The 20,949-nt window shown below is 51.5% G+C and overlaps 5 protein-coding genes across 5 annotated transcripts; 3 read left to right on the plus strand and 2 right to left on the minus strand.

Moving 5' to 3' along the window:
- Positions 1-133: 133 nt before the first annotated feature.
- COL26b_009809 (uncharacterized protein) lies at positions 134-2,640 on the minus strand (the record flags this gene model as incomplete). Its single annotated transcript, XM_053182526.1, has 3 exons — positions 134-343; positions 397-445; positions 755-2,640. The coding sequence occupies 3 exons, from the start codon at positions 2,638-2,640 to the stop codon at positions 134-136; spliced, it is 2,145 nt and encodes a 714-aa protein (XP_053033525.1).
- Positions 2,641-4,780: 2,140 nt separating this feature from the next.
- COL26b_009810 (uncharacterized protein) lies at positions 4,781-6,746 on the minus strand (the record flags this gene model as incomplete). Its single annotated transcript, XM_053182527.1, has 4 exons — positions 4,781-5,129; positions 5,183-6,111; positions 6,183-6,603; positions 6,661-6,746. 4 exons carry the CDS (start codon positions 6,744-6,746, stop codon positions 4,781-4,783), a joined length of 1,785 nt encoding a protein of 594 aa, XP_053033526.1.
- Positions 6,747-10,651: 3,905 nt separating this feature from the next.
- COL26b_009811 (uncharacterized protein) lies at positions 10,652-11,989 on the plus strand (the record flags this gene model as incomplete). Its single annotated transcript, XM_053182528.1, has 2 exons — positions 10,652-10,910; positions 10,959-11,989. 2 exons carry the CDS (start codon positions 10,652-10,654, stop codon positions 11,987-11,989), a joined length of 1,290 nt encoding a protein of 429 aa, XP_053033527.1.
- Positions 11,990-12,838: 849 nt separating this feature from the next.
- Positions 12,839-14,044, plus strand: COL26b_009812 (uncharacterized protein; the record flags this gene model as incomplete). Its single annotated transcript, XM_053182529.1, has 2 exons — positions 12,839-13,139; positions 13,233-14,044. 2 exons carry the CDS (start codon positions 12,839-12,841, stop codon positions 14,042-14,044), a joined length of 1,113 nt encoding a protein of 370 aa, XP_053033528.1.
- A 4,434-nt stretch (positions 14,045-18,478) lies between these two features.
- COL26b_009813 (uncharacterized protein) lies at positions 18,479-19,765 on the plus strand (the record flags this gene model as incomplete). Its single annotated transcript, XM_053182530.1, has 1 exon — positions 18,479-19,765. The coding sequence occupies one exon, from the start codon at positions 18,479-18,481 to the stop codon at positions 19,763-19,765; it is 1,287 nt and encodes a 428-aa protein (XP_053033529.1).
- Between the last annotated feature and the right edge of the window lie 1,184 nt (positions 19,766-20,949).

Here is a 20,949-nt window from a genome sequence, read left to right on the forward strand (position 1 = left end):
GCCAGACCTTCATTGACTGCTCGATGACAGTACAGCCTCCAATAGACGGTATCATCTGCATGGAATTCATCGTCTCATTCATGCATTGATATTGGTATCTTGATCGTCTAGTTTCCCGCGTCATGTACAGTGATCACTCGGCTCCATTACCGCCTCTTACTTTATATGCTTTCAAAATTTCGTCTCTCATGATGTTCCCAGGTGCTTTCCGAGCAGTGAAGAGCTCGAACTGTTTGATTCCCTGTTCCGGGAGAACCTTCAGTCCGTCAACAGCGATCCAGCCTTGGTCGCTCATTTCCCGAACCTGCTTGAGTAATGGTGGTTCCAACGGCATGTACGACAGCTGCACACGATGTCAGAAGTTGGTCAATCATGAAACTTGTAGCATATGCTCACCTCAATGGCAACACCTCCCGTCGGACTAGCTAGCCAGTCCGCGGGAAGACTAGTGTCTGCAGATGGTTGGCCGTCTTTCGCAAACGTCGAGATGCAGGAAACGATAACAGTAGGTCGGTCAAAGTTCTCTGGCCAAAGATCTGACTTGGACGATAGCAAAGTCATGGCAGGAATATCGGTGGTGCTGTCAGGTGTGCCTTCCGCGCTGTTCGCCGAGCTTCGTGATGCCGACCGCGATTGACTTCCTCTCCCATTTTTTGAGCAGTATCCTTGGAAGTGCCTTAGCATCTCCTCGGCATGCTTGAGCGTTCTGTTGTGTATGAATATGTTCCGGACCCCTAGACGAAGCAGAGCGTACATCGCAGCCCGCGCCATACCGCCTGCCCCGACCACAAGGGCTGTCGTTCGCCTTTTCACGCCATTGATTGGGGAGAGATTCTGGCGTATGCATGTATGAATACCAATCCAATCGGTATTGTCTCCATAAAGAGCCGCAACGGGGCCTGTTCTGTTTCGGTCGATCAGAGAGTCGATGCTTGCTGACCGGAGAGGTATCAATGTGTTGACGGCACCAATGGCCTGCGCCTCTGGGCTTGTCAGGTCTACCAGTGCAAATACCTCCTTCTTGAACGGGGCAGTGATACTGGCTCCTCCAAAGTTCTCGTCCGATATCAGGTGTCTCAGGTGGTTAACTGTAGGGTGCTGAAAGATTTTGTATTCGTGAGGCATTCCGCATGATTCGAATGCAGCGTTATGCATTGCCGGCGATAGACTCTGCAGCACGTTGATGCCATAGATACCAAAGTACATGGGGTCCAGGAGGAAAGAAGAGTACAGAGCCTTTTGGGCTTCCTGGATGGTGAGGAGGGTATCGTTCAAAGGTGATGAGGTGATGGACCTCAGCAGAGGGTCGGTTACTGGTGAGAATACCTGATTCAAGTAACAGGACATTCGCCCCAAGCGTCCGGTATTGTAGGCGATGAGTGGAATCTTAAAGTCTGCTGACTTGCTCTGAATGAAGTACTTGGCCGCAAAGTTGTCTGTTGTCGACTCAGCTTCTCGGCATATTCGTACGATATCGCAACCCAAGCGTTCCGCAAGTTGTGCGTGGGCTGTAAGTGCTGGGTTGTCCCAACCGTGTTCCAAGACCGTGTTATCGGTATACTGTCCGATGATCTTCGCCGTTCCTCTGGCCGCAATGATGCTTTTGAGGATTTGCTCACCACAGCTCAAGTCCACGCAAAGATACTCCGGTGCGAGTCGGAGGCCGTGGTCGATGAGGCGGAGGTAGTAAACCAAGTCTTGCCGTGGACAGGAGTCGTCAAATTGAACGTTGAATATTACGGGGAGGCGCGTGTATCGCTTGACGGCGTAGTATTGCCGGCTGATGAAATTGGCCACCGGCTCATCGAAGTTGGGTGATCTGGCCCGCATCTCTCGCAGCGATATCGCCAGCTCGGCAACATCAGCTGTTGTGTTAATGTCCCGGAGCAAAGGTCCAGCGTTGTCCACATCCATTATCGGCAAAGTCAGGGAGTAGGTGAAAGGCCTGTGTTCTGGGGCTAACGCTGGCGTGCCATAGCTAACGTGGTACAATCCTGATTCGTGATGGTCGCGGTTGGTGATGCGAAACAGCAGTTCAAGGAAGTCGTGCTCTACCCGCTTGAGGGCTAATGACCTGGGAGACTGCTGGCCGGATCCAGAAACATGATCAGCTACCTGGCCGTAGCTGTCTGAGATGTTGTAGAACTCAAAATTCGAAAGCGACCTATGTGTTGGCCCGCTCAAGTATATCAAGCGGCTGATGGCTTCTGTATCCCATACCCGCAGATGTCTTTTGATTTCCTCGGCGTCTCGAAGGACGTAGATGACTGGGTGAGTCTGGGCGTACTCAGATAGCCAGGTCTGACCTGTACCCTCCACGGCTCCTGGCCCGCATGCAATGACGGCTCTTGTTGGGTTATCGAATAGCATTGCCCTCATCAATCTCAATTCCTCACGTCGATATTCCACGGCACCGTGTTCCGCCTTGTAAGCCGCCCGCGAAAGACCTGTCACCTGGAAGAAATGCTGGTCTGCGTCGAGGAGACGAAATCCGAGCGCGCCGGATGCCATGACTGCCAAAGTCGATCTTCCAGTCCCACGAATTCCTACCAGAGCAATGGATGCGTCCTGATTGTAGCCCTTGGCGCGGGGACTGAAGCCTCGCCAGGGCGTCGGCGGCGAGGACTGAGGGGGCGACATCCCTAGACTGGTGTTGTCGCTGAAGCCATGACAAGCGGACGTCCCTGGGGATGTGGACACAAACGAGGATGAATTAGACATGGCTATCCAGATGGTTTCCAGATGATTTCCAGCACATTGGCCTCGTGAGAGACAGTCGACCGTTCAAAAGAGTCAGGCCACTCCGGGAGATGGTGTCGGCTTCGGTCGTCGTCGCGGCATCGTTAACCGCCCTAGCACCCAGTCTTGCTGTGCGACACGTCGCTTACACAAGACAAGTGGTCAAGGCCTCGGAAAAACATTGAACGCGGTGCTATGGGAAAAGTTGGTGTTCACGTCTTCTCCAACGGCATTTGACGTTGAGGAGGAAAATCGATCCGGCATGTGGCGGGTAACCTCCCGGATGTTTCTTTAGTGGGGGCGGGGCCCGGGCCAAGTCGCCGATGAGCGGAAAAGAACTTAGCCGCCGCCTGCCGGGACCCGACCCGTCCGTTGAACCGATACGGAAGAAACCACACTTGGCATCATGCATGCTCCCGATCGTGGGCTTTTCTTGTGATGATTTGCAAGTCGTGCCGATGTGCCTGTTCTTGAAAACGTTCGTGCTGTACTTGCCTAAATACCTGACGAACTGCCTTTGACCGCCAAGGAACAAGACGCTAGAACGAAAGGACGCCAGTGCTGACCAAAGACACGGGCAGAGTCGGGTGTGTGACGGAAGAACTCGCGAATGCTGTATGACTCCCATAATTGTAAAATAATGGCCCAGCTGAATGCTGTAAACATCAATCCTAGATGCCTATTCATCCAACACCCAAAGAAGAATTCGTTGGTAAAAATGATCTCAACGCATGTGATGAGCGCCAGGAGCATGGTTGGCGTTGTGGTCGCCGTACCAGCCATTTTCGCCGTCAAGCATGCGTGGGAAGTGTACGATCAGATCCGTGTCGTCGACAGACGTCGAATACATAGCAACAACGGCATCTCTGATGCATATTGCCAATCTTCAACCATTAAAGATATCGTCAACCCGAGAAACCATGTCTCGACATCCGACTCACGATACGTGGACTTGACCTTACCGAAGAACGCAAGTAAAGTAACAGACGAACGGATCTTGGCGGCCTTCACGCACGGCTTCTTCGGTGGTCAAGTCTTTGCGCCGGAGAGGATAGTGCTGGCAGCCATCGGGCGGGATTTCGCTGGTTTCGAAGGTGAGTCAGGGTATTTTGTCTTCCGAGTATAGCTGATTATCAAAAAGGCGTGGGAACAAATTCCGAACTTCAAAGAGTCTGGACAGTTTCGGGGATTTCTTCCCTAAAGCTTCCTACATTGCATTCGTTGTTGTTTGGCGCGTTTCAAGTCTGCAACATCGAGCTTCAATACGAGGATAAGGACGCTGGGGACAGTCCCAGTTCGAGGAGCAGCATCGACTTCGCCTACGGCAGCGACCCAGGCCGATTTGCAGGCGCTCATAGGTTTAGTGTTATACGAAACTCGAATCGATCGGACGAAATTCGGGTGGTATTCGAGAGCATGTCATGCAATCCTACTGTGAACAAGCCCTTCGCCCCAGACTTTGCACTTGTCTTTCACCGGGTTTACGCTATGCTCTTGTTCCAAGACAGCGTCGCGAGCCTTGTGCGGGACTTGAACGGGGTATAAGGCCCCGAATTAAAAAAGGCCTCGAACAGAAATGGCTCATCAACTAGTCCGGCTTTTAACAATGCAGGCAGGAGGCGTCTTTCATGTCCGGGTATTTGTATTGTGTGATGGGGGGCGTGGGCGCAACAACTTGAGGCTGATTGGACACCCAATAAGGTAGTCGCAAATACAAGTGTGCTGAAGGGTAATTTTGTGTGACCATGTATGATAGATATTACACCTCTCAGAATCTAATTGTTTTCGTACTGAGACTATACTACCCGGCTGCTAGGATCTCTTGAGAGAAACATCATGCCAAGGATATCTCGTCACGTTAGTAAAGACTTGGGATTTGGGAGAGTATGTACTCTTATTGAAAATGCTATGTATGCTCTCCACTACTTAAATACAATGGGCCCGCCAAATGCAAGATCTAAAGCTCGCAATGCCTAAACGAAATGAAAAAGACAATTACAAACAGATTGGTACATATGAACAAGAAGTAAAAGTTAGCCCCTTACTGACCGCTGTCGATGACATCGGGGATGTTGCGGCTGGTCCAGGCGCTCCAGTCCTTGCAAACCTGGTCAACCTTGGAGGGGATCTGGAACTGTCTGATCTTGTCGGGCTGGACGATGAACTGAGAGAAGAGACCGGCAGACGCGTGCCAAGCGATGTGGCAATGGAAGGGCCAGGCCCCAGGGTTCTCCTGGGCGTCGAACTGCATGACCATGTGGCCACCGGCGCGGACCTGCTGGACGTCACGACGCTGGGGGTTGGAGGGGTTGGTGATGGTTCCATCCCAGGTCAGGCCGTCACCCTCGGCGAGGATGTACATGTTGAAGCCGTGAAGATGCATAGGGTGACTGAGAACCGATTAGTTTCCAGTTAATTCTAGGGAGTATAAGGAGGTACTTACGCTGCAGGGCTGTTGTTGCTCACAATAACACGAACGCTACCGTTGTTGGCGACGTTCTTGACATTCCAGTCAGCAGCATAGGTGAGGTTGTTTTTGTTGGTCTGAAGAAGGGTAGGGCTATTGAAGTCGCCACGGAAGTCCTCGCCGTCAAGAGTCCACTGAACAATACCAGAAGCATTGCGGGTAACCTGGATCTCCATGGTCTTGACGTAGCTAGGAGTGGGGGGAGTAAGCTTCATGACGGGCTTAGTGATGGCAAGGTCATCGTTGGCGCAGTTGCCGGGGTCAGGAACGTTCCAAGCAGTGCTGGTGGGGCTCTGGTTCTGGTCGGCCTGGTCGTAGAACAGAGCAGCGAGACCGAGAGGCTGGTTGGCCAGACTGCAGCTGGTGAGGTTGCTGCGGATCCAGTAAGAGCTCTTGGCGTTGCCGGCGTTGGCCTTGACGAGGACATCAGTGCGCTGGCCGATGCCGAGAGTGACGACCTTGGTGTCGTAGGCCTCGACAGGGACGAAGTCGTTGGCGATGACGGTCATGGTGTGTCCATCGATGGAGAAACGCTGAGTACCCTCGGCACCGGAGTTAATGAGACGGAGACGGTGGGTCTTGCCGGTCTGGAACTTGAACTTGGAGATACCAGCATTGTTGGTGCACTTGGTCTTATCTCCAGCAGCAACAGTGGAGCAGTTGAAGTTACCCTTGCCGTTGATGAGGTTGTTGTCAGAGAAGACCAGGCCAGAGGCGTTAGGGGTCAGAATGTCCTCAATGATGTCGAAGTATTGCTTGTGGTACCAATCAGAAAGGAACACGGGGCCGACGTCAATGTCGTAAGCAGACCTTCCAGGGCCGTAGACCACGATGGGACCGGTAAGACCACCGGCATACTGAGAAGAGTAGTGAGAGTGGTACCAAGAGGTTCCGTAGAGGGTAGCCTAAGGTGAGCTGTCAGTACTAGAGCATCTCACAGTCGGGAGAATCTCGCGTGGGTGGTGGGGATGCATACCTGGAACTTGTACGTGTAGCTCTTGCCGGGGGCAATAGGGCACTGGCTGATGGCAGGGACACCGTCTTCCCACTGGGTGTTCTGCTGACGGAATCCGTGCCAATGCAGGGAGGTACCCTCAGGGTTGTTGTCAACGTTGTTGTGAACCGTGACCTGGATCCAGTCTCCCCAGTTTGCCTCAATGGTGGGGCCGGGGTAAGCTCCGTTCACCAGGAGAACCTGACGCTCATATCCATCGGGGGCGATGACACCTCGGCTAATGGTGAAGTCGTAGTTGCGGACGACGCCAGTGTTGGGCCACTGCTTGTAGTAGTTCGTGCCATCGGCTGTCAGAGGGCCCCACGGGAAGCCGTTGGGCAAAGGGTTGTTGTTCAAAAAGTTCGGAAGCTTAGGGGCATTCGGTGTGCCGAGGACGCAGTTTCTGTTTAGAAAATTAGACGAAGCTCATTATGGTAGAATGAAGAGTGAGATAGCGTACCCGTTTGTCTTGCTCTGCTGCAAAGCCGCTTGGACCGTAAATAGCCACTTAAGGCTGCCTTTCATAAGGTCTTTGATGGCGACCATCTTGGCGGCGCACTAATGTGGATCAGAAGAAACGAATGTAAGTAGAGACCAAAGAGAGAATGAAGTCAAGAGCATGAGTGAGTGACTGATGATGGATCCAAAAGCCAAGAAACGGGGTGAGCATGTTTGAGCTATATACCTGCTCGAAGGAGGCTCGAGTTCATCATAACTCGAGTCCTGATCGGATACTCAAAGGGACCGGACTGCATAATGCCGGCTTCACGGCTTCTAGAGTCGATCCCCATCCCCACATCCCAGGCTGCCGGCTCGGGAACCTCCATACTTGGACGATGTCCGTAACGAGAACAACAAGTTTGACCTGATCGGCGCCTGCACTACTGCACAGGACAGATGATTCTAAGCTAGACTGGCGCGTGGGCTAATAATGGTGCCAGCCACATGCGTAGTCCCTGATATTCTAGCGTGGCTTAGCGCCAGGCTCGTGTCTTGTGCCTGAGAGTAGAGACGATTTGGGGCCAGATGTTTGGTAACTTTCGACGGAAGCCGGGTCGATTGGATGAGTTACGAAAATTTGACATTATTTCCAAATATGGATGTAAGATTGTGAAGGTTTCCGAGCCGTAGAGTGTTCGTCGGAAAGCTTCGAGCTGCCAGGTACCGCCTACACATCACGCGCAGCGGTTGCCTTGGAAAGTATTCTGTGTTCACTGCCTGGTATAGCCAACAGAATTTGCCAATCATCGTCATCGGATCAAAAGTTTCCAGTCTTACATGCAAAAGGGGGCTCACAAAGGGGGTTCAGGTGAACGGGAAGCGGCCGTTGGAAGCTAGAGCGGGTGTAGCGGGAAGGCTTTTGATACGAGTCTGCTAATGGTTAGAGTTTGTTCGTGCGCTTACACGATTGTGGAATCGCTTCAGCCGCCGGTTGAGAATACGTATCTGCACCAAGGATCCTTCGTCTGACTCAAAGAAAACTCAAGACCGACATATTCGGGTCATGTATTCGGGTCCGTCGGAAATAGGGAATCCACTCCAACAATATGCACCTTTCATTCGCGCAGCAACTTGAATGGGGCTGTCATACCGTTCGACTTACGTATGTGGAGAACCCGAGAGCGACTACGATGAACGGCGCCCTGAAACGTTGAAACGGACTTCCGGGGGCACTAGAATGAATCAAGCAGACTGTCATACCATAATTCCAAACCTGTCAGCGCTTCTTTTGGAGATGCCGTGAAATGCCATGTTTCCTCGGCTTTCAAACCCGCGCAAGTGCAGCAGGCCTGCTGTTCTGGCATCCACCTCAGCCCGGGCTACACAGCCGCTTGAGTGCTTGCACACTCTCGTCCGAGCTGTGTCGCCCAATACGGTTGTGGCAGAGTTGAACATCGGATTTCGTAATTGGAATACTAACGATTGGAAACACGCTGTCGAAGTCTCACGTCAAGAAACGCTTCATTCTGATCCAATGCTTCAAAGGCACAAGATCTGCAGGACGAGGTTTAGGGCTGATGGGTAGCATCAAAGGATCCGTAAGATAAGAAATGCAACCCAATCTCAAGTGACCAAAAAAAGGACACTCTCACATCGCCCTTTGCTGTTGGGGGCGGGAGATCGGCGCTAGGAGGGCTAACCGGGATGATCCCCCTTACACCAAGACGCACCGCGTCGGCATCCTCAGCTCGTAGCGCGCCGAAAGACGCTCAGGCGAATCCCCTTTAGGGCGCGTTCTTGGACTGCCGAAACCGGTGCTCTTACCCTTTCAATTCAAATCGATCGAAACAGCAGATCCTGCATTCCGTACCGGGCAGGCGGTTGACCCGGAGACGGAACGTGGTTGCATTGTGCATCGTGCATCCTGCAGGGCCCTGCGACAGACAGTCCCAAAGGCTCGGATGAGCTGCGCCTCTGTCGGAACGTGCGAGCCCGAGAACGGATGGCAAGTATGATTGATGTTGACTGCAGCTGAGCGTGACCTCGACCTTTTGGCGGGCGCATGTGCTTCTTTGAAGTATCTGACCATGAGCCGATGACGACGACTCCTTGCAAGGCTTCCTTCTTTAGGCATCGACGGCCGGAATGATAACCATAAGTTTAACGGTATCTTGTTTTGTTCCGGCGGAGTTGCGGAGCAGCGCTGCAAGGCCAGATAGCGATCGCTAAGGCTGAACTCCGATGCAAGGATTGGCTGTCAACAAATACCACGATGGATGTACGATGAATCGGGGTTTACCACGGTGCTGGTGGACAGGTGGAGGCTCGAGCTAGCAGATGACTAGCCTGGGCCGGGTCACTGGGACGCCATGATGTGCTGGCATACAATAATTGCTGATCATATAACCTATGATTGTGGCGGATGAAAAGTTCAACACGAATTCGCCTCACATTCAACTACATCTATACATTGAGGTTATGTTGATTCGGGAGGATCACAAGATGGTTGTCAAATGGTCCGAAAGATGACTGATGTTGTCAAGGTACCAAGCAGCTGATAAAACTTGGCTTTTCGGCAGTGGCGTTATTCGCAGGATCAGTTGCAGTGCCAAGGCAGTGTTGCCAAGAGGATGGTCAGCAGTTTATTGTGCCAAGGGCGCTTCACACGGGGCTTATACGACGACCAGCAGTAACTAACAGCGTTCGTTGACAGCCAATGAAGGGTTACGAAACTATGAGTCGGGCCATCGGGTGGTTCAAACGTATTAAATAGTCGTTTGCCCCAATCCTGGGATTATCCCTCTATTTCTAGCGCATACACTCGGTCTCGTCGTCGCCATCGTTACCTCTGATCGTTTCCCTCGTCGCATGTCGTCGTCTATCGTCGTTATCGTTATCAACATCATCGCTTCTATCGTTCTATCCATTCCAATCGTCCTCATCGAAATCACCAAGCAAGTAGAGAATGTAGCCGCCCAAAGACAGAGACAACTTAGGCGGCATTTTCATACTGTCCGAGAGGAATCGAGCATCCACTTATCGTCGCTATCATAGCTGGTCTCCTGATTATTCCAGCTGTATTGTGTCTTGAAATAGTCTTGCTATCCAGGCGGATAAGTATTGTATGAGCTCTACTAGTTCTGTTTACAAAATTAATAATTCTATTATCCTTATTGTCCTTGTCGTCCTTGTCGTCCTTGTCGTCCTTGTCGTCCTTGTCGTCCTTGTCGTCCTTGTCGTCGCCATCGTCACCATCGTCGCCATCGTCCAGACAGTAAAACTAGGCTCTAGAACTAGAAAGCTTCCGTACAGGGACAGACTCATTCTGGAGATATGGGCTTCGAATTGACATACATAAGAATCCTGGTTAATTAATTTTTCTATTGTACCGAATAGAAGGGGTTCGCCTGATAGATCTATGGATGAACTGAACTACGACGATTACTATTAAATAATTACGCGAATTAAGTAACGTAAGAGATGACGGATATACTGACCGCAGAAATCTTGATAAATATAGCTGGAGGTTTTCTATTTCAGTTTTTTGTGTCTGCTTTGAATAGTCTTTCTCCTGCTGTGGGCGTTGCTGCGCGCATCTTTTTAAAATTCTTGCTCATCCGAGTAATCTCACCATGGTCAATGGAAAAGTCCCAGGCTGCTTATTCCCCTCAGAAATGGTGGAACGCCAGGAAGAGTGCCGAAGCTTTGCCGGTTGGTATGACAATTGCTCACCTTTTCTCCTCCGCACACAAAACATTTGTCCAGTCATCAAGATCCCACAACCTTGAGGTGAGATCTTTGCATTCGGGGTACACACGGAGATTTCAAATATAATTCTGCGCGAAACCACAAGTGTAGATCGCGCGGAGATTCCTTTTCCTAGCTAAGAAACATTCTCCTCCGGGCGACTTCACCCATCACGATTGCTACCTACGACCAGAAGTCACGTCAACATCGCCTGAAAGTCCATTGTCGTTTTTCATGTCATCACTACCCACTGGATCTGCTAGATGTCGAGACCAAACCGAGACGGCCTGCTCTGGGAGCACGACGCCATCTGGGGTCCAAGCCCTGAGTGGGCACGAGAACCCTCACTGGAAGCCATCCAGAAAGTCTGCCGCCAGCATTTGAACATCGATGAGAACTCAAGCTGCGATGTCTCACCTTACGGAAAATGGGGTGGCAAGAAGACATATCTCGTCCAAGGCAACGACAGAAAGGCCATCATGCGCGTCTTTCTTCCACTTGATCCTGGCTACCAGACTCGCGGTGAGGTGGCGACCATGCGGTGGATCAAACAAAGAACCAGCATTCCAGTCCCTGAAGTCTTTGTATTTGATGACTCCAGTGACAACGAGATCGGCTTCGAGTGGATGCTCATGGAGTTTATGCCCGGCATACGATCCCACAAACGTTGGCGAAAGATGCCGATGGCGCAGAAGGAAGCTATTGCTGAGAAAATGGCCGATTACCACGCACAAATTCTTGACGCCGGCACCAGGCTGAAAGAGTTTCGAACCATAGGGACTCTTTATTTCGACGAGCCCAAAGACAATGAGCAGCCGCCCTCAGAGCTTCATTTCACACCAGGCAGGGTGGTTGATTACGTGTTTTTCTGCGGCAATAACTACAACTACGATATACCTCGAGGGCCATTTGAGTCCAGCCAAGAATGGCTCAAGTCGCTCTTAAATATTATCATTCTGGAGAAAACCGCAGAAGAAAAAAATGCGGAGACCGAATCAGACAAGGATGAACCGGAAGCTATCGCGGAGGTCGAACGAAAGCTTTTAACTGTGCTCCCGATAGTGTTCTGCGATTCAGAACCTTCTCAACAAACTGTTCCTTGGAGCCCCATAACGGACTTGGAAGATATCTTGATAGACGACGATGGAAACATTACTGGCTTGGTAAACTGGAACTGCGTTTCAACGATGCCCTCTTGGTTTCTCACGCAAATGCCGTCATTCTTGGATGGCAAGGTGAGAAACCAAGAACCAGTCCGCGAGATTTACGGTAACGACAATGGAGACGACTGGGAAGACGACGGCCTAGATAGTGAAGGGAAGACTATTCTGTATTGGGAACACTTGATGCAATTCGAGCAGACCCAACTAAGGAAGCTCTACACCGCGCGTATGGAGAAGTTACGCCCTGGATGGAGTGCAGAAGAGGAAATGTCCGGCTTGAAGCGCGACTTTTTGGAGGCGGCTTCCCGCTGCCGACATCTGTTCCACATTTCCGCATTTCGAGATTGGGCTGATTCAATAAGTCGAGGAGAGCTCCGGCGCCTTCAAGAATTTAAGCAGGGCTCACGTTTCATTGACGAAGAGGAAGAGGTAGTTTGAAACCGTAAAAAGCCTCCAAGATCATGACCGAGTACGCCCTGGCATCCATGACAGTAAAATTGATGAGTAGTTCGTGGCCGTAGTCTAGGAAAAGCAACCAAGTTCTCCCATCCACCACACTCAGATGTAAATCGGCGTGGAAGACCAGGCCTAATAGCTATCCGTGGCCTTATGGCGTTGGTGATGGTTGATGCCTGACTGGTTCCATCCCTTCGACGCGCGCCTGAGGCTTGGGCCTGGTAGCTGGGCAACGCGTCGTGATCTTCTCCTTATTCCCAAGGCACCCATCGAACAATACTCTTGATGCCTCGCGACTATCCCAAATAGGAAATTCTCTATATTCAATGCAGTGGGTCCTCGACACAATCCCTCTTCATCGAGGGGCATCTACTTCTTCTGCCCCGAGACTCTCTCCAGCCTCCCTTCTTCCTTCCCTCCCACAACATCACGCGGAACTCATCAACCCACAATATCAACGCGACTGGTACCCCAATTGCCTCGCAAGCAATCCGATCCTGATCGCCTTACAATCAATTACAAAGATAACTCCCTTCTACCCTGCAGGCTGAGAAGTTGAGCATACACGGCGACTTGTTCTATCTTGCGCCCTGAATCTTGCGCCCTCAATTTCCCTCAACTGCCCTTCACGAGGTGCTCTTTCGCAGACGTCACCGATTATCAAGACGTTCTACAGGTTAGAACAATTACTTACATAGATCTCCACGGAAAAAAAAACACTAGTACGTTCATACCCGCTCCTTTCCTCGATGATCCTCTCCTCGCTCGTCAGCGCGACCCCTCCACAATCTCGCGATAGTGAAAGATACTGACTTCGAAATAGCTTCCACAATGGGCTTGTTCGTTCGCGTCTTCGGCCTTCAGGCTCACGCTGCCAAAAGCAACAAGAACGCTGTCGACGGCGACGTCGCTGCCAAGCACAGCACCACTCGCTCTGCCCTTCGGAAGCCCTACAAGCAGCCCTGGGTGACTGTAAAGGCCACTTCGCACTCTCAGCCTTTGGCTTGCATCACCATGCCTGACTCTCACGACGCGAACAAGACGCGCAAGCACATCATTGCATTCACCGAAGAGAGTCAGGGCGCCCAACACCTGGCTACCACTCCAGGCACAGACGGACAACAAATCGACGGTGCCAATTCGGCCACCTTTCCTATCATTGAGGCTGAGACCCAAGATGCTGACTAGTCCTCACGCGTCGCGGGCTCACCCAAAACAACTAGAGCTGTCCCGCTCGCATCAAAGGGCGTCAGCTACCAGTCCATCGACATCGCCACCAGCGAGAAGACGCAGATTCACAGCCGCAGCGCGTCTGCCTCGAGCGCCGGCACCTCGTCTTCAGCTGGACAAAGCAGCACCCGCACCCTGAAGAGGAAGAAGGGCGTCATTGGCCTTTCCGATCAATACCAGATCGACGGCAATTCCATCCAAGCCGACAACAAACAGCGTGTCAGGTCCATCTCCGTGTCCCAGGTCTCATCCATCAGCACCATTCGCACAGACACGGACTCAGCTCTTGTCGCCTTCCCCACCTTCAGATCAGCTGGTCGCCGTGGCACAAAGCTCGATGGCCTCCTTGAGACCGAAGGAAAGCTCGCGCAATATAAGGACGTCGAGGAAATCCAGGCCGACGAGGGCTTCAACACCGCTGTTCTCGACCTCAAAGGCTGGGCTCTGACCGGCCACAAGAACATCATTGGCTACGAGACGTACTCCGAGCAGAGCGTCATCCAGGAGATCTACGAAGAGCTTTCCAAGCCCGAGGGCGAGGACTTCGCGACCTCTCCCAAGTCCGCGCGTAACCTGCTCTTTGGAAACTACGAGACGGGACAGTACAAGATGATCCGCGCCAGTGACAGCGCGAAGGCCCCTGCGGAGACGAAAAAATGGTGTTTTGTCACCCTCGGAAGCAGCTTCATGCGCTTCATCCAGACCATTACCAGCGGAGCCGCGCTCCTTGGCGTCTACGAAGCCTCCACTGCCCGGAAAATAGATACCAATACAGATGATGGAGAGACCTACGATTGGGCCGTGTGAGCCGCTCCTGTTGACTATGTGAGATTCCTGCGCTTGGCATATATTGTAGGATACCGTAAGCCCCTTGAGCTCAGTCTAGGCCCATACCAGACTTGTGTGCTCCCACTCTTCTTGAGTGGTCCAAAAGGGTTGCCGTTATACTCTGCATGATGATTGGTCCATTTGGTGTCTGCAATCGGTAGCGATGCTTTCCAGCTTGTTGTAGTCACGGATGTCTGCATGCTTGACGTAGGATGAAGAAAGATTGGTGCTTGGAGTAGAATGTGGTATGGAATGGTTGTGATGATTTGCTTGGGTTTTGGCTCTGTAGTTCTTTGCTTTGGAGTTTGTATTTTGGACGTGCTGCGCTGGGACTTGGAGTTTGTGGCAGAATGGCGCGCCCTTGGCAGCGTGAGATGATGAGTAGACTACAGAGAAGGGGCTTGAGTCCATTTGTGTGGGAAAAGCGAGCGCGGTGAAAAGCATGACCAAGAATATCGGTGATTGTGGATGACAAAATGGAGGAGACCTGACCGAGCAATTCATTCAGCTGACGGAACACGTTTATCGCAGTTACTACTTTAAGCCAGTCAAGTCAATTCACATGTGGCATACATGGATAACGAGTGCCCAACCGTGTTCAATAACTTAAATATTCTGGTGACTTTCTTCTTCTGTCAGCGGCCGGTATGCCTTTTGATTTTGTTCCTCTCATGCCTCCCTGGCCAATTCAATACAGTTTGGCCCTTCCGGGGGAAGCTGTTAAGGTAGGCAATCACTGCATGACTATGCTGACCTTGATGTCTCCCTCGTCACTGCGGTCTATGTCTCTCTTTTAAAGCTACTTAGACAATTTCACAAGTAGTTCTAGGCGTTGTGGAATACTTGCAATGTGAGATAGCTCACTCATCGACTCCGTTGTTGATCTGGTGGTGGTGGTCGCTATGGGTGCGTGGTGGGTGCCTCACCCCGTGATGTCCATGGCAACTAGATCTGCCTCGTCAGGCCAACGTCCATAAGCCATACCTTCTCTGCCCCCGGGCCCAAATTCTTTCCATCTTCATACATCTTCTACTGCTCGCTAGAGACCCCCCTCAAATCTCCCAACAGGCTTGTCGCGCAGTGTACTTGCATTACCAGAAATTTCAAAACCTGGCGACTTTGTTCTAGCATGACGACGCTCAATTCTAAAGGTATGTTCTGATACAGTTGCGATGATTTCGATTACCGCACTCCCGCACGCTCTGACGAGACGCGCTTTCCCTGCCGTTGCTAACGTACTTTATGAGTAGTGATGGATTGCTACAAATCACCGCTGGAGGCGATCAAGGACGATGGGCTTTGGCCTTTCATCAAAGACGCTGTCTCGGGCCAAACTGGTTAAATCGTGAAGGTGCTTCTTCCAGATCGAAAGACTGATCGCGCGGCAGGATCTGTCTCTAGCCTTGGGCTTAGTGTTGCGAAGACCGCCTTCTCTAAAGTGACTGTCCAGTCACTCTTACTGCAGCTCACGACATGCACCATCGCACAATCGGCTATGTCACAACGCGCACACAAATTTGACGACACTCACAGGCAGAGCATCAATGTGACGCTAGCAGCTAATCATGAGGTTTGCGAGATCATCCAAACCGATCGACAGGAGTACGACGATGACTAAGAGTCAGACTTCGATCCTGTTTCGGTGACTCGCTGGCAAAGAGGAATCACCCAAGAGGCCTCAATGGCAATGCTGGAACGCTTCCGCGAAGATGATGACCAGAGGTCTGGCCTCGATTACGCCAAGCTAGATGAAGAAGACCTTATGCGTCGCGAGGAAACGCACGAGAGCGTCATGAACTACAACGACTATGCCAGCCAGCCCCATATCCAATAATTCCACGCAGATATGGATCGTAACGAAAGCGCCGAGAGCTGCAGAAAAGGCGGCGAGGAGGACGACGACGATGAGGACAGTCACAGCGACGACATCAGTCATGGTAGATAAGACGTCCGAGAGGCCCAAGTCTTGTTCTTTGAACCTTCCGATGACTCTCCGACTCGCTCGAGACCCTACACAACTACTTGGATTGACGTTGTCGGGTGGATTCACATGACCGAGTCGAAAGATACTGCGGCGCTTTCTAAGGACAATCAGAGCCCCAGGCGGTCCCTCGCCTCGTCCACTCGCTCACAGAGAGCCCGTCTTCGCCGCCAGGATATTCTGAGCTGTTCAAGGTCCTGCAGACGCTCTCATGGATCTGATGGCCCGCTAGTTCTTCATGATACAAAGATATCCATTAAGACAATACTTGAATTATCGGTGTCGGGGTGACGGATAATAAAATGGTGGCATTCTAGTCCTGTTGTTGCAGTAGGTATGAGAGTGGGCATTTGACGTTGTTCTGTAACTGAGATTGGGGTTCGACTTTTACTGGGGCAGGATGTAGAAGAGGCGAGGCTTTTGTTTGTGACTGCGCGTGTCACCTAGAAGTAAGGGATTCTCAGCTTGGCATAGGCACTGAACAATTATGCCGTCTGTGTAGTACAAGCTTTATCATTAAATCAGACAGGTGTCACCAACATTTAGCAAATTTCGTGAAGCACAGTGTTCTTGGTGACAAGTCCCCAAAGCCGAGCCCATTACATATCTGTGATAATCGATGCCGTCCTTGTGGCCCTTGTCGGCGCCTCTGCCGTTCTTTATCGTCCTTCCAAATTAGAGATGCATCGGATAACAAACTCCTATCGGATATGATTTCGATGGTCCTTTTATAAGTACGCAATATACCAAGAAAGCGTCGGCCGTATCCGGGTCAATATGTCGCGCTGCTTGTGCCTGGAAGACCTTTCTACTTCGAACTTGGTAATATTTGAAAGCAGTTGAAACTTCAGCTCGTATGCCAGGCTGGTAACCCTCTCCTACGAGAAGAAGAGCCGATGTCGTAATATGAAGTTTACACGCAACTAGCTATTAATATGGGACTGTCCTCGAAAAAGGGATTAAATCTATGTTGAATAGTAAATCTCGCTACCATGAAAGGGGCGCAATAACGTCGGTCTCCAGTTTGCGCCCTTCGGCCATAAATTTCGCGCCAGTTTACCTTCCGTGGACACCCTCGGAGTCTTCTCGTGCGTCGGGTATACGCTGCATTAATGTTTACGATCGTTTCCATGGAGACCAGCGTCTTCTCTCGTGGTCGAAGGTCAGGTTGGGTGCTGCCTCATGCCCAGGGCAACAACTCTGCCGGCCCCACCCACACACGCCCGTCACTTACATCTCCCCCTCCCACCCCTCCTGGCTTTTCGTCTCTCTCTTCTCTCCTCCACATGGCGATTCTTGTTCTCTCAACCTTCACTACTCTCGTCCAAAAAAAGAAGCAATCGCAAAATTCATCCACTACCGACAAATCGCGCGCCTTCTGTCTTTCTCCTTCTCTGAAGCTGTCGCTTTGACAGTCGCAAAGTAGTCGATCGTGCGCCCCCATCAACCCAGCATCACTCACAGATTGCAATCAGAGCCATCCTGAGAATTGAAAAGAAGCTGAATTGTCTTTTGATGATACATCACGGACGTGACAGCCGCAAAGACACGCGCAAAGCCCAGACAATTGGTAAGTTGGTTGCTTCGCTGCGTATGAGCGCCGATTCTAGGGTTCCCATCATCTTGTCAACAACCTCAAGCGAACGCGTAGCGGTACTGACCTCTTTCCAGAACTTCCACGCGTCGACGCGTCTCTGAAACGAGAATTCCACAGAAGAACTCTCACGGTCTTACAAGCCCGCCTTGGCAGGGGCACATCTGTCAAAGCTATGGGCAAGGTAGACATCATCGACCTTTCTCGTAGCACTCAACGAGCTGGGATTACTGCTTCCGCGCCAACACTGGCAGTATCCGCTCCTCCGAGTATCAACTTTGGTCCACTACGTCGACCCTGGGTCTACTCTCCTTTCACGATGGCACGATTTACCTGCCGCGTCGAGATGGCTCTGGAAACCATCACCCACCCAGGACGCCAACCCCAGAAAGCCTGCGAGGGCGAGTGTTACCTCAAGGCTTGGGCCTCAGGTCCTTTCGGCGATCAAGGAGAACATATGCTGGACCAGATTGTCGACATGTACGGCGACTAGAACTCGTCGGAGCCGTCAGAGACTGGCGACGCTTCCTCGGCCATGAGCCTTGAACTCGCGCGAAACTGCACAAACAGTCCAGGTAAGATAGGACCATTCTCGCAACCTGACCATTCGAAAAGCGTTAAGAGCTGCAAAGCAGGTTCCGATTCCGAGATTGGTGCCAGTTCCATTGGGAGCGGGTCTCCTTATCCTCGACCTTATATCCGCCTCGAGACCTCAACCGGTAACGAAGACAGCTTGATGATTCCATCGCGATTCCACCAAAGCCCCATTGACAGGGAGTTTCAAGGCGCTTGCGAACATCTTTCAGCATTCAATGAACGTGGGACAAAGGTATCTAACATGGTCAATGGTCTCTTTCAGGAGATCGACGCTCTGCTGGAGATCCCCGAACTTGTCTCCTTTCGCAAGCGACATCCTGACATGTCCGACTCGGAAGAAGACGTCTACGCCGACCCCTCCGCAAAGCCTGAGCCTCTTTGTGTGTCAAAGAAAGGGATACTTTGCTCCTCAGCAAAGCCAGCACCCTTGAATGTCCAGAAGGACACAACGACTGACTCGTCACCCAACACCACCTTGGCCATGCCCGGACCGTTGCAGATCAACAAAATCAAGCGGAAGCCCGTGGCCTCTAGAGTCAGCAGAATCCCCTTGCGAAGCAAGTCGGCGAAATCTGTAGCTCCGTCTCTCAAGAACAACATTCTCCAGCCCGTTTCAGGAAATGGAAAAGGCCGCCGAGATCGAGATGCAATGTCTGACAAGGAGAACTGGCAGTCTCGACCAACCGCAAGCACAGAGCTCGCCAGAAGCCAAGTCAATGCGCGATGGGCCGATTGGTCTCTTGAGGCACAGGGCAACACCTCTTTATTCGGAGAATTCTCTTTGCTCCAATCTCCCAGGAAAAGAATGGCCTTGAAAAAAGACAGCCTGTTCTCGAGCCCTGATCCCGTCATCTACATCGACCCAGAGGAGCGAACTACGTGTTTGGACCTCGACAAGACAATCACTGGCCCTACCACACCCCTTTCTGTCATCCCGGAGGAGGATGAACCTGATGAGGATGACTCAATTGACTTCCTTCTCGATCCGATCCAAAACGCGCCCATCCGGCCGAATCGCAATCTCCTGCTCGATTGCAGTGTACCTTTGACCTGGGACAAAGAGGCGGCCTCGGCCACTTCCATCCAAGGAATCTCGCCCGATGACAACTCAAGCTCCTTCATTGCCACTGCATTCCATGATTCCCCTTGTCCCCGAAGGTCTTTCAACATTGATGCCCTAATCCATCAAATTGCACAGCCACTCGATGAAGCTACTTATGATGACGATGGATTCCTCATTGAACCCAAAGTTGATGAGCTTGATGTAGGAACGACTGACCTAGATGAACAGCTCAGCCGTCGCCAGGCCTATCCCAGCCAGATTCTGCTCTGGCCTCTCCGCCATTCCCAGCAGACTGCCGAATCTGCGGAAACCGAGGACGAAGATGCAAGCTCGTTCGCTGTGCCTTGCAACCGTGACGAATGGTGCCTTCCTGAAGATCGACTACCTGAGGTATACCATTGCGGACAGTTCCTGTCGCTGAGAAACAGATTTGGCGCTGGATCGCAAGATGCCGATGAGATCTGAGTAAACTACATGGGCAGTGTAGGCCCTTATTGCTTGATTGATTGATTGGATGAACGACTGAAGCAGCTTTGAACTATGGACTGAAGTAGAGATTGGTGCTTATATCCTGTTGATGTTGGCTTGTAGACCTTGATGAGGCAAATGGTGAATTTTCCGTGGTTAACTGAGATGGTATCCTTGGCGACCGCTGAATGACAAATGAATAGATGGGTGGCAACCTTGGGTTTGCGAACTCTGTAGAACTACGACTGGACTGGAAATAGAGTCAGTCGCCGGGCTTAAGCTTGTATGATTAATGCTTTCAGCCAATTGATATCGCATGAAGTCAGATGCGTATTTATTGCACCTTAACATGAACATTGTATGGTTCAAATCTGACCAATCCAATGATCCTAGACGTAATGCTGGGGGCTTATGTGTCTTACGGTTCCACGATAAATCAAAATGTAACATGGGAATTCTTTTCATCAAAGTGGCTCAAATCTATGATTGCAAACTCTATGTATCTCAAATGCGTTCCGGGTATCTCGATTTCAATCATATTTCGCAGAGTCCGTAGCTTCCACGCTGGCTTCCGCTACATCCTTGTAGCTTCCCTGGTCATCGCCAGTAGCCTCGTTGGTATTGTCCAAAGGCTCAAGTTCCTGCTCATTGGCAGCCTTTCCCAACTCTTCGTCCACTGGGCTTCCGTGCCTGCGCGTTCCAACAGCAGTCTCGATGCGCGACCTCGTCGAGCTCATCCACCCAAGCAAGCTGTCTTCTTTGAATGCCCTTCTTCTATGCCCGATCGTGGTTCTGCTTCTCCTCGCGCTGACCATCGGGTTCGGATCGCGTGCTGGTGGACGGTAATGCCATTGCCAAAACCGGCGTGAGAACAGTGGGCGGAGGATCGGGGCATTGATGGCCATGAGCCCGATTTCGCATTCCCTTACGCCCCATCGGTTGACTGTTATCGTCGAGGGGTCTGAACCTAAGGTCACTGCCAATCTCATAATGGCCGCGGCTACGACGAATAGTCCTGAGCAGATGAGAACAGCGATGAACAGCTTCTTATATAGCGGAACTCTGATTTCTCGCAAGACTGGCAGTGGCAGACACAGGATGGCCGCATCTGTTATGACATCTAGGAGACAGTCAACAATGGGATAGCTAGAGCAGCGGCTGGAGTAGGACGAGACTGACTG

The sequence above is a fragment of the Colletotrichum chrysophilum genome (assembly GCF_026319265.1).
Source record: "Colletotrichum chrysophilum strain AFK26 chromosome Unknown scaffold_98, whole genome shotgun sequence".
Taxonomy (NCBI): domain Eukaryota; kingdom Fungi; phylum Ascomycota; class Sordariomycetes; order Glomerellales; family Glomerellaceae; genus Colletotrichum; species Colletotrichum chrysophilum.